The 24,524-nt window shown below is 44.8% G+C and overlaps 1 protein-coding gene across 1 annotated transcript; it reads left to right on the top strand.

The window, feature by feature from the left end:
* On the top strand, nt 1-23,200 carry LOC119465760 (venom serine carboxypeptidase-like). The gene is made up of 5 exons (XM_037726226.2): nt 1-5; nt 1,219-1,275; nt 7,509-7,689; nt 11,728-12,076; nt 22,248-23,200. The coding sequence occupies exons 1-5, from the start codon at nt 1-3 to the stop codon at nt 23,090-23,092; spliced, it is 1,437 nt and encodes a 478-aa protein (XP_037582154.2). The 3' UTR covers nt 23,093-23,200.
* The last annotated feature ends 1,324 nt before the right edge of the window (nt 23,201-24,524 follow it).

Genomic DNA, 24,524 nt, shown 5'->3' with positions numbered 1-24,524 from the left:
ATGCCGTAAGTGACTTCGAAAAGATATAGTGCAGATTATTTTGTGGTTTGTAGACATTTACATGTAACGCCATCGATATCACTTGAGGAGGAAAGCTTGAGATTGCTAACAAGTGCTCGAATACTAGGTAGGTCAAGAATATGCAATCCGTGTGAACAAGCTTAGCCTCACTGTATGGTGTTTAAACGTTGATCGAGCTGTCAGAAAATGATTCCGCAAACATATAATCAGTAAATAGGCGTAAGAAAATGTCATTCACCTAACTTATTGTTCAGGGTAATGCGCCTCTGGTGCACCCGGGCTTCAGAATATTCCCGAACTACTTAGAATTGTTTTTCGCATCAATAGGACAGTCTACTTCTCAAACGTGAATTTTGCTCTTTTCAAAACGTGACGATAAACTTTTGCTGCGCATGCCGCGTGGATGATATATCTGTATAAGAGAGGGATTTAGCACCGCGGAACAGCCTGCGTTGTTTATACGACAAGCGTTTGAGTTACGGGTCATACTATGTGGCGTGAGAAGATTCGAAGACCGTTTCTACTGGTATTCGATCATCAGTTGATAAGATCAGCTATTTTTACCTTGAAATATGACCACATTTCGTGTACGGATAGTAGCGAAATTTAGGAGGAAATATTGTTAAGAGAAAAGACAAGTGGAAAGTTCAGCACTTATACCATAAAAATTGGCTTTGTAATGTTCTCAGGTGCGTTTTGTGTGCCTGGCTATCTGAGTAGAACAGCGATAAATCGACCTGCGCAAGACATCATGATCGCTCGTATCAGGCATGTGAGCCGCTGCTCACACAGTCATGTAATGAGGTCCGCATGTTGTCAAAATGAAGAACAGGTGGTCGTTACTTGATTCGTAAGCTGAACCAATTTGAATAAATACGTAATCACAAGGAGCATTAAGGAAATCTGTAGCTTCAGCTGACTGAGCAGAGCGAGAATATTATGAGCAGTTTATATATGAAAAACGTAAATCATTGAGGAGGAAAGGGGACAAACTGGGATATTAAGCAGCAGTTCCAGTTAGAAATGCAACTGGCGAGAAAACGCATGGTAAGGGAAGAGGAGAAACGCGTGAATAGACAACGTTTCTTGAACACAAGAAAAATTAGGTGAGAAAAGCAAGACCTAAGAAAGGGAGTCTGTATCTGTTCTTCCATTATTTTTGTCGCCCCACTTAGAACAACTTTTTTCTTTTTTCAGATCGCAATCAAATGAAGTTGAGGCTGCAAGCCAGGAGCCGGCCTCACCAAATGACATGTGAGTGTATTACCAAGATAACGAAGCGATATCTTGGCGTTTGGAAAGTACCAAGTTAACATGTGACAAGTGAAACAGTTTAAATTATAACCTGCCACACTGTGAAACGTAAAAATATCAGAAAGTACCATTGATAAAAGGGGCACCATACGTTCCCCAAGGCATGCCTTTTTCGCCCAATAATTGTTGCAGAAAAACTCCGAGCAGCAATCGAGCTATTCCCAGAGCCCCTGCCTTCACGTTTTCTGTATAGTCATGTCTCCTCTCCTGGCTTTATCATAAAGCTTACTTCACCTAATTTCTTTCACCTTAATGCCGATGTTTTATTGTTCTGTGCAACGTGGAATTGAATCGAACCGCTGTGTTGCGAGGTGTTGCACAGATTTTAGCACGTGGGAGACGCTATGAGGGGGAGAACATTCAAGACAGCGTCAGGATTATGAAAGATGGTATGACTTTTCCCAACAAATTGTCGCTGACCTTTCTTCTCAGTACTGGAAGGTTGATCTTAGCGTTTTATAAAGTAAGACAGTTTTGTTCCTCTGTTCTTGACGTATGTTCTTGATGGCAATGTCAAGTTTATGGAAGTTTGAATAAGTTCAAGATTAAAATTTTACATAAAGAACCCTTGGCTGATGGTGAAATGATCCCTGTATTTCTGCATTCCTATTCTCTCATGTACGAGATCAATTATCACCACTTATCTTTTTTTTTAATCCAGAATCACTGCATATGATGGCGTTTAGTTAGAGAGCTCGCTTATACACATGGTACTTTCTTTATGTGGTTTTTATACAAATATATAGCACAAAACGTTTATTTTACTACATATTTTATTTAGTCCTGGTTTCTGTGCTAATTTTTACAACACCGAGAATTCTTGACTGTCGGTATTCGCTTGTATAACGATACTAATTATTCACTACCTTGGCGTTCTTCGTCATCAATGCAAAACAGTTGCACACATTTGTCTGAATGTGCCAGGAAACTTTGATGCATGTCACTGAATAGAGTAGCAGAGCGTTGGCGTATCTCGGAAATTTCAAAATTTCATCATTTTTCAAGCCTGTATATTTGCTTCAAGTCCTTATTGCACTAGTATAGCATTAACGTCTTCCTAGCACTGTTGAGCTGATACCCTGGTGCGCACAATTAGAGCTGACACGGCCTAACTTCAAAAAAATCTGATTTCAACTTTCACATTTGTCCATTAGCCAATTTCGCACTTGATTAACCTTCGTCATATCACGCACTAATTCTTGCTAGAAATACTTTAGTGCTGTCTTTGATTTCGACTGCGGTATTGCGTTTCTATACGACCTCAAAGTGTGTGACAAAACACATAGACTTTGGAGTCAACAATTATGATCACTGCATTCTCTTTGCTGATCTGATAATTGATAACCAGAACAGCAGAACATTTCGGCGAAGGTTTTGCCACCGTATTCACAAAATTGCTGCAGGAGGCACAGGATACCTAGGAAATGGGTATGTTTTATGGTCCGTTGAAATCAAATTTTGCACTTAAGATTCTCCTTAAGTTAATCAAGAATTAATCGAGATATTTAGATCATCGACACATACATGCTACAGGCCGCCCCTAAGAAAGAAGTTCTAATAACAAAAATTTCTAATATTCTATGTTTTATAGTGACTTAAAGCCCTTCGTTGAAATACCCACTATACAACTGCAATAGAGAGTAAATAGTAAAAATGGCTTCACGATGAAGTCTTGGTGCTGACGGGAGCCCGATATGACACTTTTCTATGCCTCGTAGATAGAGATGACGCTTCCAGTGCTTAGGCTTACTTACGTATAAAACACTTGCGGGCTACTAATGTGTAAAAGTTGTTTCACTAAATGTTAGCACGAAAATGGTACTCATATAAAGCATTCCTGCATCGTATAATGGCGTTGAACCTTATTTCATGGCCTGCACTGCCTTTGTTTTAATAAAAGCACACACTGCCTCATTTTTCTTTTTATATTATACACGAGGAAGTTTTATGAATAAAAAAATTCGAATGAATAAAAAAAAACGCAGTATGAAACTCGACATACGACACAACAGGCCTTATACAAGTGATCTGCACTTGCTTCATGTGGTATACAAGTTAAATGTAAAAGTATACTGCATTCCTGTACGTGAAGTTGTTACAGCAACAGCTATGTCTTGCATCGTATAGACCACTTCGCGTAGCGGTATCTAGTGCGTTGCAATGAGCACGTACTAAGCCTAACACTTTCTAAACCACTAAACGTACCTGTAGATAAGAGCGGTACAAGACGCCTGCATCACGTAGCGATTTGGGGCTCGGGAAAATACAAACGCCAGCGGAATAGGGGCAGCGAAGCGGGAAGGGGGGGGGGGGGAGGGAGAGGATGAATAGTACCAGTGAAAATGTTTTTGGAAGGAAAATTGCTTGAAGCATATTAACAAAATTTACCGTATAAAGCGCGATAAGACAAAGAGTCTGCTTACCACCTTTCGTGCATTTTGTTCAGCAAACATTTCTATGCCACAGATTATTTCAACCAGTTCACATTTTTATGTCAAGTGGCATTCAGTTTCTCCAGTTATGTTAGATGTCAGACAAGATGTACATGCCTATATTGTCGCAAAATATTGAAAGCGAGCATTTACGAATGTACACAAAGATCAGGAAGGACATGGTAAAGCTGCGATTCACTGCCAGTTGGCATAATCTCTCTTCCACAGCCGAATAAGATGCATTGCCTCGTCTCCTTATAAAATTTTGGGCCAGCATGCAGCGTAGAAGTAGCCCTAGTTTTCCGCTAGACAAACACTTTAGTTGAGATTGTGACGTAGCCCAGCAGAGTTTTGTATAGCTGCGCTGTGTTTCCGCCACTTAATTTAAAGCAAACATGCCATTGTGTAGTTTTAGTGTAGCTTTCACCAAGATGAAGCAAAGGCGATGATAAATATATTTTTTATATTCTGCACGAGCAAGTTTTATGAATAAAAAAACTCCAATGAAGAAAAAAAAACGCAGTAAGCAACTCGACATACGACACAACAGGCCTCATACAAGTGACCTGCACTTGCTTCATGTAGGTATACAAAATAAATGCAAAAGTATACACCGTTGTTGATGGCCTAGTCTAGCTTGACATAGTTTTGAAGCCAATTCTTTACAGGACAGGCCCCATGAGGGTTCTTGCTTCCACTTGATCTCAAAGCTTCCGCAGCCTTCGTGCGAACATTTCTCCGGTGGCGGGCTGTGTTGTTGCGCAACGTGAACTGAGGGCCTCGCAGAGATATTTCAAGCTAGTTTTTTTATAGAAGCCTCCTGATCCATTTAAATTGGGATGGCAATTTTCTGTATTACACAACATCCAATTATGACAATCATGCATAAATGCATCGACTTATTACTGGTCCTTTTTCACCGCTATATTCGTCTCAATTCTCGAATATTCCACTTCGTTCTTCTTGTAACGAACCTGAAACATCAAATTGATGGTACAGTGACGCACACTGTGCCCCAAGAAACTGCAACGAAAATTAGAAGAATGAGTGCCTCCACGCGTGAAGGTGCTAGCAGCACTCCAGCTTCCCTACCGTCTTACACGACCCACTAGGCCCGCACTACACAGTATACTAAACGATCTTTAGAAGGTCAGCTAGCACAAGTTGCAGACACACTCATACCCGAACCCCTACGTATCCTCTTACATTTACCCGGACAGATTAAGTCCGTACTATCATCTGTGCGGCGAGCTAGCTACGCTCAGCCACGTCCTCTGAGACTGCGAAGAGGATCCCCCTTCACCAGATCTCCTGGCCTCTCCCTCACCTTCATCGTGAGAGGAAGTGCGGCTTAGCTCGAGCCCGGACGCGCAACTCCGAGCCGTGGAGCGAGCCGAAGAGGTCGCCGTCACGCATCGCCTGGCGGCCATCTGGCCTTCCTGAGAAGCCCCCCTGAACTATAGCTCCCCACTCTGACGAATGAAAATGTCTCTCTCTCTCTCTCTCTCTCTTAGAAGTGAAAAAAAAGAATAGGTAATCCGTAAATAATGGGTAACTTTGCGATACTTATTCTACAATGCGAATCTCTTCCTAGAACCAAGAAAAATATTTTTTCTGCACTTTCCTGAACACTTTGTCGTATCATTTAAGAATATATTCCCTATGTGTAAGAATTTTCACAAGGAGTGCACCGTAATGATGATTTTTACACATCTTCAAGTAATTCAGACATTTTTCTTCTCTAAATCCAGGTTGCACTCACTGTAGTGCTTCGTGACAAAACATGCGTGCCAGTAGCCTAAAAGACGTGCTAAAATGTGTTAGGCGTGCTTCTCCAGATGAGCTGAAAAAAAAACTTCTTGGACTGTTCATTTTCTAGCTCACTGTACTGCTTTCGCGACAGCCGAAGATGTCATTTTTACTGTAGGCATTTTACAGTCATGATATCATAATGCAATAGATTCGTCTAGAACTATCGCTGCATGAATTGCGGACTGAAAACCGTAAACAGACAAAAAAAAAGCTTAGTGCCCGTCTAGTCTGTGAACAAGGACAACAAGCGAAGCTGTTCACGCCGATATAAATCACGCACGCCGCCGATGGTGGTGGACAAGTCCCTGGCAAACCAAAGTCCATCACACACCACATACATGGCGCCAAACGGGTTGCCCGCAAACTCCCGCTCGAACCTCGCCGTCGGCCCGGGGAAACGATCCGATGAATTGTAGCCACGTGGACGCCTTGCTTTTTCCAACTCACGGCACTGGGGATCCTGGCGGGCACAATGCTTGCTTGGCACCCACGGCCCGCTCATAGTCGGTCGTATTCGCCTGTCATTGCCGCACATATTCTCGCTGCTGCTTCCGCCGATGCTCCAGACGGGCCCTCTGTATTTCTTCGTCGGTAAAGGCTGATTCACACTAGGCCGACACGACAGTGATATTGGTCTGCCGACTAATTGGCGACAGCATTTTCCTTCCTTTAAACAGTTAGCCACAGCGTTTTCCGTTCTGTAAACTGCTGTCGCCAACAGTTGGCAGACCAAAATCGGTGTCGTGTCGGCTTAGTGTGAATCATCCTTACGAGAGCAGCAACTCGATGGTCCTGACTTGTCGGCCGCTTCGCGTTCGGCGGCAGCGGCTTCCCGTCGCTTTCGCGCCCATTCGCGCGCTGTTCACGTCGGCGCTCTTTGAGGGCACGTTCTTCTTCTTCAGAGCGAACTACTGCACGTCCTGCCCATAGCAAGTCCAAAGTGCAACTGCTGATAACGTCGCTAGGGCGATGACTACGCCAGAAGAAAATACACAAGCGCCACCACAAGTCGTCGCACCATCGAAATCAATGGAGCGTCCACGACCTCGTTCGCGCCCTTTCCTGTTGGTGCTTCGATGCCGCGGTGCACGTTCCCGCCGTCCATACACGCGTAACCCTCGTTCACAAAGTGAACGTCACTGTAATTTTTTAAAGTCATGCCCGGATGTTGATTACGATCGCAGCACACTCTGCGCTGACCGATGCAACTGGACAGAGCGCTCGCTCACTCATCAAGGACAGATACATCGTGTGCACACGTTCGTCACGCGCACACGCAGGTGTGCCGGAGTGCAGCATATATCCTCATTCTAGTAGACCCTCCTCCTGGCGCAAGTGCGTTATTGAACTAATTCAATTTCTCAAAGTAAAGTGCGTGATAAAATTTGTGAAGTACGACTTAGACACAACCTGCAGCCATAATAGCATCGAATTGCGATTTGATCATACCAGAAAACATAATTCTGTTACACGGAAACTCAAAATCACACAAGCTCTGCAGACAAAAATTTCGCTGTCGATGCAACTCGATAGACGGACGCAAAAATTTTCGGAACCTAGCCATATACAGCTTCGCTGTAAAAACTGGCTCAGCCCACATCAGCCCTAATAAAGCGGTGAAATAATATTTCTGCTATTTCTAAAATGCACGCAAGACTTATGCTTGGCTGTGTGGAAAAAAAATTGATAGCTCTTACACTTACACTGTAATAACTTACAGGCGTACTTATCTTTAGCCGGACAACATTTTATTATATCCTAATAATTTCACGACAGCTTCCAACAAGTGTCCCTTTAATATTTGAGAGGTGAACACATATTCAAAAAGACAATATTTTATTATAACGTATTGATACAAGAAACGGATGTGCACTAATATAGGCGGTCGTGACAAGAAATTTACAGATACAGTTATGTTGTTCTTTATAGTTCAACAGATACCGAGCCTCTGTTTCTCACTCCATACATTGATAACTGTTCTTACTACGAAGCAAGAGAGAAGAGCAAAATACAGTATTCTCAGCAGTTTGGAGTCACTGCTTACTCTGGTTACATCACTGTGAACGAAACTGCTAAAAGCAATCTCTTCTTTCTTCTGACTGAAGTAGAGGTACGTAAATACTTGGAGTTTTCTTACTTCTACTTTTCCCCAGCGTGCTGGTGTTGAATAAACTCGGGAAATACATAATCATATCTCTCACGGGAATGGGCACTATTAGGGAAAATATTTATGATAGCTCACTTCAGTTATATGATTTCAAAGATTCAGTCGTTGTGAGCACATATCAAAGATTGCTACTAAACGTTTCTCACTTGCTCAAAATAGTGGCATTAAACAGCGATTTTTGCGCTTACTTTGTTGCCGTATGTCTTTCTGACAGACCTGTACTATTCCCCAGTACCACGACGATCCCACCCGTCTCTTCAGGGAGCTCGAAGTACGCTTCATCCTCATCAGCCTACCCCTCAGCCTGCCTCCTTAGCCCTCGCTTTATCCTCCCGATGGCAACTCGGTCGCGTTACTCGAATCGGGTATCACGATCGATAAGGTTCGCGCGGTCATCCAGGATCTCCACCGCAACACGACCCAGGGAGCGGACCACATTAGTTTTGCCACCTTGCGCATCCTTAGCGATTCCTGCATCGTATGGAGGAAACCCTCGGTCCCCCGTCTCGAGCTCAGAAAAGGGTCCTCCTCGTTCTCGATCTCAAGGACGCGTTCGACAATGTGGAACACGACCTTATGCGACCAACCTCGAGGACTTCGCACAGCGGAGCGCGGGTCTCAAACAACGTTCGAGCCTTCCTCCGCGACAGGACAACTACCATTGGAGTGGGACCACACCGTTTGGACACGATCTGTATTAGAGGACGCGGCACCTCTCATGGATCAGTCCTGTAAACTGCGCTCTTGAACAGTGCGCTCGAGGGGCTCCTTCGGCAGCTCGATCAGATCCCAGATGTCGCGCACACGATTAACGCTGACGACATCACGTGCTGGACGGAACGGGGGCCCGACGGGGCCATCCATGACTGCCATTGAGCACGCGCGTCAAGTCGGCCTCCTTTTGCGCCGCACGCAAATCTAAACTAATCCTGATCCGCCGGCACTGCTCCGTCCCCTCGCACTCGATCATACCGCAAGTTGCAGGCATTCCCATCCCGCAGGTCCAACAAGCTCGCATTCTTGGCTCCATGCTTGATGCAGAGGATAGAGCAGGACCCACTGTCTCCCTCCTGACCCGCCAGACGGCGCAGATACTGGCCATGATCTGCCGAGTTTGAAACCGGCGAGCAGGCCTCCCGGAATGTGGCTTGCTTCGCCTGAGCATGTATACTCAACCGATTCACTTACCAATAGCCTTTGCTAGCTCTCAAGTGGGACAAAGTCGGGACTGAGGATGGGGAATGGAAGGGGATGGCTGGCGACGACCGACCATGTTAATGTCAAGATCCGCTAGTCTAAATGTGCCAGAAAACATTTTTTTAATCCTAACGTGTCGCGTTTTACAACACAGCAGATGCAGTATAGTAAGTATCCTTCCTAACAAAACTCGAAATTCAGTGGTACTGTGAACAGGTGGGGCCTAGGACGAAACAAGATAAAGACAAAAACGAAATCATGTGTATGGCAATGCAACAGAAAGCAAAAGAGACGAATGTGCAAACAAGCTGTCAGTCAGTAAAATCTGGTTTATTTATTGTTATTGAGCAGAAAAGGAACTTATGCAGACCCAACGCACATGTAATCTGTGAGAAGCAAAGTTTTCGTGAAGAGGGCAATGAAATGTACTGAATTTAACCGTTTCCTTCCTGCGTCATTGGCGTTAAGGGCACCGGCACGCGAATTCAGTCTCGAACAACCGTGCTCAGGATCTTGAGAAATCTTAGATTTCTATATTTATTCTTGTGTATTTTATATGTATCGGCCACTTCCTGACTGGCCACCTATTGTCGGAATGTGTATGGAAATTATAAACATTTACGCAGTGATCATATCAAAAGGGCTAGTTGGTGGCACCCCCCAGTGTGTGCCACCCGCTTCTTGGCCAATCTCGCATTGTGGGTATATTTGTGCCATACTATGAACATCATCATCACTATCAACCAGGGAACGCGATTCGTGGCCAATCCCCCGTTGTATGTGCTATAGTATGAAAATATAATCACCATAAACGTGCGGATATTATCTCAAATAGCTAGTTGCAGATGCCACAATATGTACGGCCCGCTTCTTGACCAATGCCCCTTTCTGGGTATGTGTCATTGTACGGAAATCAGCATCACTATCAATACACGTACGCGCTTCTTGGCCAATACCGCGTTGTGGTTATGTGCCATAGTATGAAAACAATCATCATAACCAGAACCAACCACGGCAGGTTGGAAATGACAAACAAAAGTTGAGCGTACAAGAAGTTACAACTTGAGTAATATTGTAAACAAACAGGAAGAACTCGGAAGCGACATTTTTAGTAACTTGCTTGCGCAGTAATTAGCATATGTAATGCGGTCCTGTACAAAGGGATGGGGACCAGATACCGCATTTTCTTAAATTTTCACTGGTTGCCCGGATGATCTCGTTTTGCTCTCGCAATGATGCCCGGATGTTGCCGTTTAAGTGCCCGCATAACACAAGCATTACTTGTGTCTCTCTCTAATACTATTGTAGTGCTTCTGTTGTGAGTATATCTGTGCAAAAGCTTTTCTGTATTAGTGGTTATGTTTTGTTCCCCCCTACGTAATGCCTTGATGGCGATGTAGGTACTCTGTAAATAAATAAATAAATAACAGCTCGGTCTTTGGCAGAAGATCACTTAAAGGTCACCGACAAAGGGAGATGAAAGCCTTTCACGCTTTAAGAAAATATAATGATTCACTGTGGGAACATGTCTCGAAAGCGAAGCTAAACCCGAGCTGCTGTGAAATCATGTCTGCTTAGTGAAATGCTAACGCAAGAGCCACTATTAAGGTTTCTGTCCCCAATATCTCCTAAAAAGCGAATTGAGTTACCATTTGACTGCTTGACTGACGCTTTCGGGAAACTGTTCGCTGAAGCGCCAATGTATATCATAAAACAAATTAAGAGGAATTAGCTTTGGCTCGGACCCAACTCCGACGCGGCCTATTCAAATACATGTATAAAGCAGAAATACTTTTCTGAGATAACCCCTGAACCGATTTTAATTAAATTTGTTGCATTTGAGAGACAAAGTTAAATTCTAGTGACTGTTGGAGGCGGAATTTAGATTTAGGACCTGAATTTTGCGATACGAATTTTCATAAATTCGAATGTTCGAAAACAAAATTGAAGCATGAAGTTTACAAATTAATAGCTGTGCATCAAGAACAGATAAATCGGTTCTGTAAAGGGCAAGGACATCCGTCAGATCATTCAAAGCGGACAAATTACATATGCCCCTTTATATCTTACGTGAGATGTTACTTTGAGTACAATGGTTCTGTAAAAGCTGTATTTTCATATTACATTTTTTTTAGATTCACGTGTATTATATCAACTTTGTCCGCTTTGGATGTACTATTAAATGCAATTCACAGAATTGTGATATCACATTTGATTGCTGAGTTACAGAAGCGTAAGCATGATAGTTTCGTTTTCCGAAAGTTTGCGATGTTGCCAATTTGCGATGTTGCCAATGCAACAAACCTCCTCAAGTTTTGTGTAGTGGTTGCCGATGAAAACTAATTTTCTTTTTACATGTATATAGATAGGAGCACCCGAGCTAAAGCTTCCTCTTAAGGTCAGATATCTCTGAAGTTTTCGCAATGTTAAAATTTTTGTTTAGCAAGCATGACCTTACGACTGCTTGGCTTCAATGTCGGAATAACATGTCCCCCATACATAAATAACGAAAAAGGTAATTAGTGACTCTTTCGGTGCACCTACCCGGATATTGTTTTTTATGCAGGTAATTTCTGCATCTTCCTTTAGTGCACTTAATAAAGCGGAAAACGGTATTTGTGAGAGGTTATTTTAACAAAATCTGCACCAACCTACAATAAAAAACACAAGTGCGATAGAATGTTCGGGGAATACTTTCGGCGTAAAAATAGAATTCTTCCTCTTGTGTGTAAAAAAAAAATACATTATAGGAAACGCTGACATCCACACCACATGCATTTCTAGGGCAACTCATCTTCTGCACCACTCTTACTATGGACTCAAGGAGGCCCGGGTTTGTCAGCACTATTTGGTCTGTTTCTCGAGAACGGTCCCTTGGATTTTATTGGTCTGTACTCAAACGGAACACCAGAAATACACCGGAGAATTAATACCTTACAAAAGAACATGAGCGTCCTCTACCTGGATCTCCCGGTGGGGGCTGGCTTCAGCTTCACAGAAGACCAACTAAACGGGTACCCAACGAAACTCGAGGACATAGTGGTACACGTCAAGGAATTTTTGAGGCAATTTATGCAAGTATTCTCTGAATATGAAAATCGGGACTTCTATCTTGCCGGAGAGTCATACGGAGGTCAGTATTTTTTGTTTCTCTCATTAATCTTGCATTTTACGTTAAACAGAAGCAACAAATTCTGGCACCTTGTGGCTCGCTTACTTTAGGGGTAAGAATGCGGCACGGATCTGCTACCAGGGGACATCCTGGCGCTACACGAACAAGCACTTACTTAATCGCTCACACCGATACGCAATAATGTTAAAACTATATCTAATGAAACTCAATTTTACGGAGTTCCCGATCTAACGAAGAAATTTCCATTCCCCGTCAGGTACCCATAGCGTTCAATGTTGTCATCAACCCGAATTACCGAAACTCGATTTAACGAAGTCTTTTCTGAAATAAGTGAGTAAAAAAGCGGTAATTTCCCTAAAATATCGGCACAGACGGGTTTTTCTCGAGCGCGCGGTCTAACACTATCGCGTTATAGCATCAAGGCGCCCTAGCCACGGCCCTAGATTTATTTTGACGAAGCTGCACGCCAACCCCTTGAACGGAACAACGAACTGAGCAGTCGGTAGCGCTTTTACGTACCAGATGGCGCTAGGGGTGGCGGTGGTTGCTTTAGTTATTTCATGGTTAATGTGACCGATGGCACTCATCGTCTCCTCGCAACTTTCTTGCTCGGCCTGCTTACACGATCACAGCATTCGCACTCCGCGTCTTCGCGTATAGGCAGCCTGTAATAGCTTCAAGTCACCGCCTACCTGGCCTGCATGGCACAACACACGAGCGATTCGGCCCGCCCTCACGCACTTTTCACACACGCAGGCGTGGGTTAGTGGCAAATACAATGCCGTGGTAGCTTAGCTTTTGGGTGTCGCTACGGTAGAGTTTTAGGTTCTAAAGGACCCAAAAATTCCTTTCTCGATTTTAAGAACTTCCCGATTTAACTAAATAATTCGAACGTGGTCATCACTTCGTTAAATCTTGTGTCAACGGCATAGAGTAATGGCAGTTGGGGATATCTTTCTGTACAAAACGTGCAGGTTCCGGCAGATTGACTTTCTTCTGTATATAAAGCACTTGTAAAATTCAACTGCGCGGGGCAGTTGATTTTAACGGGTGAAAGAATTTATCACACTCGATTTCGATATAGCAAATGGCTAGTGCTATTGATAATAGGAAATGGCTAGTGCTATTTATAATAATTCAGTTACCACTAAGTTGTGGTGCCAGTAGAGGTGCGTTAATTGTAGCAATATACACGTTTCGATGAGAATATATGGTTTTTTTTTAATACACAGGTTGCCTACTTAGCACGCGCTATTTTTATGCGCATCAAACAAACTGCTAGTTTCTAGTATAGACAGCAAACGTTTAGGGTAAATATAACTAGCCTTAACTGCTAAACTGGCGGTCAATATGTGAATACGACAGTTCTACCGCACATTTAAGATGTTTTTTGCATTGTTCTTCCTTTATCGCTGCACCTTTTCCCCTTTGAAGGACCTCGTGAAATATGAAAAAAAAGGAATTCACCGATGATTAAGATACTCCCTAATGCCAAATTTGAGTGCAGCTCTCTTTATACCTGTTTTAATTTCCGGATATGTTGGCTGGCGCGGGCAATCCCTCTCGTACGGCACGTTGCAAACGGAGGGAATTGTGGTGCAACTGCCTCGCTAATATGGAGATTGCGAGAGGAAGCGTGTGGATTACGTATGGGAGCGATTCACAGCAGACGCCAAATGCAGACCTCCCAGACAACGTGCACTACTCTGGCGCTATCTCGTAGTCATCGTCACCACACTATGCTTTTCTTCTCACACTTTCGCCATACCCTCCTCCTCCTCCGTTTTCCGCCTCATGGTTCCGCTGCGCCCTCTTCCGCCGCTTTCCTCCTCGCGTCTTTCATGCCCCGCTGCGCTACGGGTTCGCTTTCATCCTTCGCTGCGTTCGTTCGCTCGGTTACGAGTGACAACGCCGACGCTCACCGCAGGATCGGGCACCTAAGAGGTTCACTCTAAAACGCCACCATGGCAAGCTGTTTGTATACCAAATCAGGGGTACTTTCAAGCAAGTTGCTGCTAATCTGGATCGTGCACATTGGAGAAAATGTCTCACAGAAAAATATACAGTAAAAAACTTGTGGCTGCCCTTGTTGGTAATCGACCTTGTTATATTGCTATAAAGCGCAAGACATGACACTCACATGTATGCATGTATATCACACAAAAGAACACCTCAACAAAAGACGCCCCCCCCCCCCCCTTTTCAGAAATGCACTCACTCCAACTGTTTATTTGGCATAAATAGCCGACTGCCGCGCATGCTCAACACATCATCAAGACCACTTACTTTAGCGTGATATCATATGGCACACTGCCTACAATCGAGACCAAAAAGCTGATCTCGGTTGGGCATAGGGATACAGGAGGCTCTCTGAAGCACTGGTGCTTATTGTTACCTATAAAAGACGCTTTTAAAGCCATACGGACCGCTCCTTTTATGCTCTTGCCGAGAACATGCGTTTAACCGAATCGTAGTTCACACCCATCGGGGGGAAAAAAACATGTGCAACAAGGCGAGCAAATTTGTCTGTCTTTTTAGTGGCACGAGCACCGAGAGACACTCTTGTTGCTTGCGCCGCAACTTCCGGTTAGAGACCGACTTCCGGTTTGTCACAGAGGTGGGACGAAATTAAAAATAAATTTTAAAGAATTCGTCGGCGCTTCCACTCCGTGAAGGTGAATGATAAAGAAAGCTTATCACCATCACATCAAATCACCATCACACTCGTTCAGAGTGCTGAACGCCGCCCCCCCCCCCCCTCCTCGTTTTCCATTGATTAAAGAGTCCTTGCACGTACCGTAAACTCTAAATTCACCAAGGTCTTCTCCACTGGTAGCGTAATGTTCACTCAACGCTTCCAACGCATTGCGGCTCTTCGTTGAAGCGGATCACACTGATGAGGGACGAGTTGTCGAACCCCAAACGCTTACGTTCGATGTTTCTAGTTTGCTCGGCGGCGTGGTTAGCAGCATCCGCCCGCCAAGGCCGCTTGCGATTCTTCAAAAATGCTTGAAAGTGCTATCGACATGAAAAAAAAAAGAAATGGAGCCCCCGAAATAAATTTTAAGGTATGAGTGTGGAATGAAGAAATCAATGCAAATAATGCAAAAATATCCCGCAAATATGCAACACTGCATCCTCTCTAATGCTCCAAATACAATACATACGAATTGAGTCCACGACTTCGCTAACGAACTCTGGGATTCAATGTTTTGTTGCTTTTATTTTATTTTTATTCGATCTCATGCTATATTTCTAACATCGCGACAATCCTTTTAAAATGTTCCTGAACCAGAGCTTGGGATTGGTGAAAAAGCACACTCTGCGGATTGTATACACCGTTGTTAATACCTCAGGCAAATTCTTCAGTCGTGTGCGGCTCGTTTTTTTCAGTCGTGTCGGGCTCGCAAGCGAAGCTAGAAGTTACCGCTTTCTGTGAGACGCTCTTTTTAACAGAAGCCCTCTCCTCACTCTTATTGGCTGCCATATGTCGTCATAAAGCAGATTCCCATGTCCGAGTGCTGTTCGCCAATGGCTGACACCAATCAACAAGGGTGTTTGAATCAGTGTGATGGTTCCTACTGTTACTGTGCGTATTCACTGACGCAGTTTAACAACAAGGCTGAGTTGTACAAAAAAAAAACGGCGTTTCTAATTTCAATATAAATTATGTACTTGCGGAAATAGGGCTATCTGACTATTGCTAACGTCTGCTAAAGCTCGACCGCGCCGGCGCGTGTAGGTATGAACCTTTGGCCTAACTGTTTATCAGTGTCGTCACCATCGGGTCTCGCTAATTTATTTTTGTTTTGAAAACTCAACTAGCCTCGAACCACGCAAAACTTAAGGTCAGACCAGACGTACGTTTGCCATCCCGTGCTTCCTCCTGGGTGCTCCTGGCTAGACGTCGTAGCAGACTTGGCTCCTTATTGAGCTATTGCGCAAAATGCGAAGTTTGGACATGCTACTATCCGTCGGTCAGGCTGGTGCAGGAAAAAATTGGTACAAACTACAAAGCATGGGCCAACTGGAGCACATGAGCGCGAGCGTGCACTGCAGCCCTGTCGTGCACTTGGTTAGCCACTACAGTGACATGTACGTAGCTGTGTCTTCAGCGTAGCGTAGATGCCGTGGCCTCCGCGGCATGCCGCGACGAGCTCGCTCGCTGAGCTCGCTGAGCTCGCTGAGGCTACTGAGCACAAGAGTATGCTCTGATTGGTATGTGTGGCTGACGTGACTCCAGGCCCAAGCTCCAGCGTCTGACGAACAGGTAGTCGGCTTCCCGAGTTGCACGCCATCGAGGTATGTCGCCATTGCTCTTGAAGCTCGTTACATTAGCAATCCTTTCAACGCGAGTGCTGAGTGCGGCACCCATCGCTTAGCCGATGTGCGCGCTGTCGACGTACTAGTACTAGCGGACATGAAAACAAAATTTACTTGACGCTCGGAAATTGTGTGATTTTCGTAGATAAAAGTGCAAAACGAAATGTGATACTCATGTCACCGGGTGCGAGAAGAGCCGCGCGTAGCTATCTACTACACTGTAGCAGAGCAAAGGGCAGAGACACCGTGAACGCTACCGTAAGATCAGGGATAGCCTCGGCATTTGGTGCGACGTATGCGCGAAAATAGAGGATTATATATATATATATATATATATATATATATGTGGGGGGGGGATGTCAGGAACTGTTGTGAGAAGACGACGGAAGCACGAGACCGCATCCGAGATTCTTGTGCGAAGGTTTGTTGCGTCGCGTCGCCCTGTTTCTAAATAAACCCCCTTATGGTTTGGTGGAAAGGTGCCAGGTAGTCACCCAGTCTCCCAACCTGGAACTACGAAGCCGTACCTTACCGCCAGCGTCAGTGATGCCGGCAGAAATCACCACTCAAGGTCCCTTGACTCAAGCCACTGTGTGTCCCGGCGTGCTGCCTCAGCGTCACCCACCGAACCCACCGATTTCGGTGGGTGACGCTGAGAGTCGAGGACTGGTTGGAGACTTACCAGAGAGCGAGCGCTGTCAACAAATGGGACGATTTGACTAGGCTGACCAATGTAATTTTTTACTTGACCGGCGTCGCCACTCTGTGGTTCCGAAATCACGAAGTGGAGATCAATAACTGGGCGTCGTCCATGACAACCTTTTCGGAAATCTTCGGCCGCCCCATGGTGAGCAAGCTCCGCGCAGAACAGCTACACTTCGTGAATACGCTCAACAACCTAGTGAGAGCTCCACCAGTTATATAGAAGACGTCGTCGACTTGTGTAAACGTATAAACCCGTCGATGCACGATTCGGATAAGATCAAGAAAATCCTCAATGGAATAACCCATGACGCATTTCAGATGTTATTGGCCAAAGACCCACAAACCATCACAGATGTTGTCAGCTTGTGCCAGAGTTTCGGCGAATTGCGAAAGCAAACGCGTCTGAACTCGATGCCCTCTGGAAGAAAACGACTCGATCGCGGTCTTGACTCTGGGCGACCACAAGCAATGTTGGTTCAGATCAAGCAGTTCGTGTGTGAGGAGGTCGCCCGATAGCTCTCCATTTTATCGAGCATGCCCGAGCCAGCACACGCACAACATCTGGCCCCTGTCATGCAACAAGTTATACAGGAAGAGGTCACTGACGTTTTGCCTTTCGTTCGTCCGCCACCTCTGGAGACTGCGTCCTTGACGTACGCGCAGGTCGTCGCTTCCGGGTCACCTCGTCTACCAACCTATTCTTCCACGTCGGCAGCCGTTCGGCCACCACCAGTTCCGTTAAGTCGACCAGTCTCCACGTTTTCGAATCCATGGCACACTTCGGACAATCGCCCTATATGTTATTCTTGCGGTTATGCAGGACATGTGGCACGCTTCTGTCGCCGTCGCCCTCCTGTTCAAATAGATGCCATGCGACCGTCTGCGCACAATCCTAGACGCTTTAACGGCACAGCGCGGCTACAAGAATCCTCTTCGCCCGAGCGCCTCCCCTCAGCTACCCGCCGAACTCCATCGCCCCGAGGTCGCTCTCTGTCACCTTTGCGCCGTCGACCCGGCCCTTCTGAGGCGGAAAACTCGATGCCGCAGTTACCGAGGCACGAACTGCGTCGTCACCGACAAATCCAAGACCTCGAATTTCTCCGGCAAACCTCATTGAAGTGGTCGTGGATGGCTTTCGTACCCTTGCGCTTGTGGAGACTGGTGCTGCCGTTTCAGCGATTCATATAAAACTTAGCCGCTTGCTTCAGAAGGTTACGACGACGTCAACGGGATTTTCCCACCGTACCGCCAGCGCACACCATACTCAACCGTCAGCTGCCTGAACAGCCCGCGTTGTAATTCACGATGTTGTGTTTCCCATTGAGTTTCTTGTGCTACCGGCCGGTTCGCACGATGTCATCTTCGGTTGGGATTTTCTCTCTCGCCATCATGCTGCTATTTATTTTGCTCGTGTCGAGGTGCCGTTCTCTGCGTTGTGTTTCGCATCATCTGCACCTACTTTGGAAAAGTTGTTTGTCGCTGACGATACAAACATGCCACCCAGTAGTACAGCCTTTGTCCCCGTGTGCTCTACAGCTGTTGGTGAGTCCACAGTTCTATTTACACCCACCGCAACCGTTCAACGCCGCTGGAATCCCACGTTGCTATTTGACGTTTTCGACATGCCCAATGGCGCTACATCCTTGTTTGTTACGAATCCGTTGCTAGTTCCCTCAACCTTACTCCGTGGAGAGCTTGTAGGCACAATTCAGGTATTCGACGTACCCTCCATCTTCTGCAATGACGACGCGGCGAACTTGCAACTTATTGCTCTCATACCTTCTGCCGGTACGCCTGGTCGCCTACCTTTCAGCATGTTTGGCTCCGCCATCGACGAAGAACTTGCAGAGGTGCACAGCTGGAAACTTCTTGCACTTGTGCACCAGTTTCGTGGCTCGTCTAATTGCCAGGAGAGGTCATTAGGCCGCACGCACACTGTTGTTCATCCGATTGACACCGGCTCACAAGCGCCTCTGCGACAGTGTCCTTACCATGTATCCCCTGCTGAGCGACGTGTGATCTCCGAACAAGTCGACGACATGCTTCAGCGTGGCATCATTCAGCCGTCCTGCAGTCCCTGGTCGTCACCTGTTGCTCTTGTAAAGAAAAAAAGACGTCTCGATCCGCTTCTGCATTGATTACCGCCGATTAAACAAAGTTACGCGCAAAGATGTGTATCCTCTGCCACGCATTGATGATGCCCGGGACTGCTTGCAAGGAGCCGAATTCGTTTCGTCACTAAACTTAAGGTCCGGTTTTTGGCATGTCACTATGGCACCATCCGATCGCCCGAAAACTGCCTTCGTAACTCCCGATAGGCTGTACGAATTCACTGTTATGACCTTCGGCCTAGGTAATGCCCCAGCAACATACGAAAGAATGTTGGACAGTGCTTTTCATGGGCTAAAAAAGAAGACATACATGTGCTACCTATGTTTAGGTCTGCCTAAATTCGTTGCTAATAACGTGTTATACCAGGAAGCGCGCTTACCTTCTCTTCACACGAGATTCCGCATGCTTACGGTTCAAACCTACTTAAGGACTTATGACTCTCCTCTTAGACGTACAAAATATATATTTATTAGTGAACCAAATTCATTCTTTGAGAACACGTGGCCACGGTTACATACCCCACAGGTGGTACTTGTGCAGGCAGAATTAGCACCTTTAAATGTTCGCATTAGGGAAATCATTCCGTTTGATAGGTCCACATTGTCCTTTAAAATAAAATTTGCAGACATTTTTCCCAATAACGCAAAACTGCTGTCACCACCATATTTGAATGCCCTTTTGCAAGACTATTTGGCGCATTCCCTAATAAATGTAATAGCGACTGATGCTTCCTTGTGTGAAGAGAAGGCAGGCGTGGAAATTTACTCACCATCCCTCGATTGGTCTTTTTCACTTCGCCTGCCAGATTACACATTAGTTTTTCAGGCTGAACTTCTGGAAATAGTTCTTGCATTGCGAAAGTTACCGCTAAATGTTACAAAAGTTGTTATCGTCACAGATTCCCTTTCTGTATGCAGCGCGCTTAACGCGTCTACAAATTCGACAGCTTTGAACACGTTTTATACATTAGCTCCAACCCACTTAAGGTTAGTTCATTGAATGGGTACCAGGCCACCGAGACATCCAACTTAATGAAATAGCTGATTCTTTAGCACGAGCTTCTTTAAAAGATCCGGCGTTATCTGTGCTGCCAGCAACTGCCCATATCACGGCAGCCAGATATAGGCAGTTTTCTTTGACCGAAGACAAGAAAAGCCTCGCATTAGCAAAATCTACAGATTTTATACATCTAAATTATTCTTGGAACCGACAGTGGTATCCTAACCGGCAGTTCGAAGTTACATTTACAAGGCTACGTTGCCGTATTCCACAACTAAATTTTTACTTGTACAGATGTGGTCTGGTGGCATCCCCATTATGCTACCTCTGCAATGAACCAGAATCCATCGATCACTTTTTATTATCGTGTCGGCGGTTTTCTAATCATCGACAAAGATGTTTGGAAATCCCACTTCGCAATCAGGACTGCCGTTAAGCAGTTCAGTTAAACTCTCATTTGGAGCCACGGTGTTAGGATATAGCCACGGGAATGTTTGCCGATCCATTTATAATTTTCTTTGTGACACAAAAAAATTGTCTTATTAATATTTTCCCATTTTACATGATTGATTTATTTATCCTTCAATAAATTCTAGATTTACCAAGTTGAAAAGTAATGTCTTAAAATCAAAATTAAATTATTATTTTTATTATTATTCAAAATTTACGTCTATCCTTTACTGAATTTATTTTTTATTAAATTCATTACTATTCCTATCTAGGCAAGGCTGACTAACTTAGTATAGACTACTTAATTTTTTTATTATCGGTTCATTTCCCGCCTTCAATTATTCATTTATTTTCCTGTAGTATTTATTAGTTATTTATTTCTAAACTAACCTATTTTAAATTTCGATCATAATACCACTCGGTTCGTGGCCTATCCCCCACAGTGGGTTGTGCCATTGATTGAGGCATCATCATCATCATAATCATCATCATCGATAGCCGCTCTTGTCCAAGGCTATTGTTGCGTAGCCTTGTCCGTAAGTAAACCCTCTTATAATATATAACGCGTTCCAGACGTGCATGGCCCTTTCCAGTTAATGTGAACTGCCGCATCACAATGTGAAATGGAATAAAACACGGCATTGTCCTGGTTGCCACTCATTTCCGCTCATTACTTAGATATGGCACATAAGGAAGACGGGACATATGAAGATTTCGTACTAGCGGTTTGACTGGGCCGTGGTCTATAGCTACTCCGGCGACGACCAGGCCCAGGTCAGATGGCTAATATGAAGTATCAATACGTGCCTGCCTTCCTTTTGCGCCACATTATCACCTGATCCAAAGAACTTGTTTTTTGTTACGTATTCTTACCTTGTTGTGCTTTATTTGTGTGTCGCCTTTTCACGGCGCGTAGGTGCAACAGAAACTAGTTATTGAACAGAACAACAAAACTAAGAATATATATAGGTAAAACGACTTGGTACATTAAGAGTGGGGGTGGTAAATAGCTGTCGTGAAACATTGGTTTCTCAAATGGCAGCGAGAGATGCAGGAATGTGGTTCCAGTGAATACACTTGCATGGAAGAGATGAATAATGATGCAGTTCGTGCGAGAAGATCGAACATCAACTACATACTATATATGTACTTGAGTATTTGGGCGAGAAATGTAGCAGTGTGACAAAAAGAGTTTTCCTTTTAGTATCAATTTGTAGTGGTAGAACTTGTAGAAATGGCAAAAGGAACTGAATTTGCAAAATGATTGAAGATTTGTTAAGTGTGTAGTTCATGAATGTAACGCTGGCACTGTGAAGAAGATGAATAAGGTATATTCATTCCGGGGTCCGTGTTTTTCAACGGCTTCGTTGCAATGGTAAACATAAATTAGGCTTGAGCGGGATTTCACATAGCAGAGGCCTATTGCAAATTAGAGGAACATCTTGTAAAGTCCCTGTTTTCAAGAAAAGGTATTGAGGAAAATTTCTACGAAGTACCCTAGTATGTGGTTAGTGTTGTGTGACTTGCTACGTAGTCGACATGCTTGTGCTAATCTAACATAGTGATGTTTTATTTTTTCCAGCAAGATATTCCGTCGCTGTTGCTTACTATTGGTATCTGATGAACTTGACGGAGTCAAAACTAAACCTCAAGGGGGTAATTGGAGGCAATGGATTCCTCGGCCCAGTATTTGATGTAGCCGACTCCAGCGACTTCCTCTACGAAATGTCGATGCTTGACTTGGAAGGGAGAACAACATTTAAAACACAGTTTCAGACGATAAAATCTCTGGCAGTATCTCAAAATGCGACCCTTCAAATGTTCGCACTGAAGATGCTTTTCGACACTATATTTACAAACGATAAGTCGCCTACGCTGTTTCAGAATCTCACCTTATATGGTGATCACGCTAGCCCCATGTACACCCAAAGGCCAGTTCGAATGTTATACTGCTTTGTATTTTTAAATGATAGCGCCACCAAAGTAGTGATACATGCTGGGGCGAACACCACTTTTCAAATCAACAATGAAATTATGCTACGCAGCTTTGCTAGCGACTGGTTGAGAGATATTAGCAGCTTCAACGAACATGTGCTAAACCAGTCTAGAGTTCTGTTTTACACCGGACAAATGGACGCCCTTTTTCCATCGGTAAATCAACGAGATTACTACCGAAGGTTGAACTGGACGTCTGCACATGTCTACAGAAATGCCACTCGTTACGCTTGGAAGCCGCACAACTACTACTACGGCTTTGCTGGCTATGTTGTGACAGTGCGTGACTTCACAGAAGCTGTTATATTAGGCATGAGTCACTACGGTGCCGCAGAGAAACCTGATGAAGCGTACTACTTGATAACTGAATTTATTGCCAACTCATCGAAACCTGAAAGTGTTCCAGCAACAGATTCAAACAGCATCAAATAGGAGACAGCAAAATAGCCAGAGGGCAATGTGATCCAGATGTTGCCCGGCATCACACAGAATCAATGAGTATTGTGGTTCAATAAAATTTTGCTGAAGTCTTTTCTTAGTAAACAACCTCAGGTGCCTTGTTCTCGATTTTTGTATGCTTCCGTAATTTCTAAACCAACATTTCTAACACGTTTTTGTTTTTACGAAAAGCACATTGGCAGGAAGTGCGCCAACAGAATTATAACGTTCTTCCTTTAATAGTCGAATTCAAATTAAACAAAAATTATGTCCTCATGAGAGTCACTCACAAATTGCAATTCTCTAGAAGACAACGCCTGTTTCACTTTATGAAAGCAATCGCTAGTGCGCCTCATTGCATAGATACAATGACGGAGATTACAATTATTTTGTTTGTTGCAATTATTTGCTTTCTTAGTCATAAGCCCGATGACAAAAAAAGAAAGAAAAATATTGGGCAGCTTCACACTAGTGGCGCCAAGACTGGCTAAACAGCAAAGCTTCTGGACGCTTAAACGCTGTTGCTCGGTTTCGCGGGCTCGTAAAGCCCGACCCTCATAGAACGAATTTCCGGCGTCCAAGCGGCGAACTTCGTCCGACGGCGGCCGCTCGTCGGCCGGCGTCAAAGATCAGGACGCGCGCCACCGACTTGGAGGGGATAGATATTTTCGCCCGCCGCCGGAAGCGTTCAGCGCGCGGCGACAAGCCCGATCCAACCAGGAGGCAGCACTTCCGGCCGTTGCATCATGGGATTGAGTTTACGTAAAACATGGCGGCGGTCCCGGTCGCCCGCTTCGAACTGAATTTATCGTTGCTTTTGTAGAATTCACTTCGTTCGCAGCAAATGACTGCGCAAACGGCTTTTGCTTAGTCTCATGCCGCTTCGACGAGAGTGTGGCTAATCTTGAGGAATTTTCGAGATCGCTTCTCGTTTCGAACGCGCCTAAGCCTAGCGAGAAAAATTTTCTTTGAGATGCGAGCGCCACCTGTCGGTAAAGTTGGGAGATAGGCGCAACGACGGCATATGGCCTCTGAGATGGGAATATTTCGGAGGCTTTTGTAGACAGCTTGTACTGCTTGTCTGTTGAGCTGCAGATCGGGGGAAATCGGAAGTAAAAATACAACGCGCTCCTGGCTTCCATTGCGTTGCCTCTCGCACTTTCCGGACGCACACACACATAGAATTATTTAGGTGCCCTATGTATGCGAAATTCAAAGCGTAATAGAATAGCGTCCCGCACGTAAACTACGCTATCACGCTATACTAAAACTTTCTTTTTTCAAAGTTCGTTTGCGGAACGGTAACGCTATTTCCCTTAACCCCGCTATTACGCTTACGTTAAACTAAAACTGTATAATGACACTACCCACTGTATCCGCATGGACACAATGTTGGCAGAGCCAAGCTGTTTCTGCGCTTTCTGGA

The sequence above is a fragment of the Dermacentor silvarum genome, chromosome 10 (genome assembly GCF_013339745.2).
Source record: "Dermacentor silvarum isolate Dsil-2018 chromosome 10, BIME_Dsil_1.4, whole genome shotgun sequence".
In the NCBI taxonomy this organism is placed as follows: Eukaryota; Metazoa; Arthropoda; class Arachnida; order Ixodida; family Ixodidae; genus Dermacentor; species Dermacentor silvarum.
The sequence above is the reverse complement of the archived record's forward strand: the minus strand, read 5'-3'. Positions and strand labels throughout refer to the sequence as shown.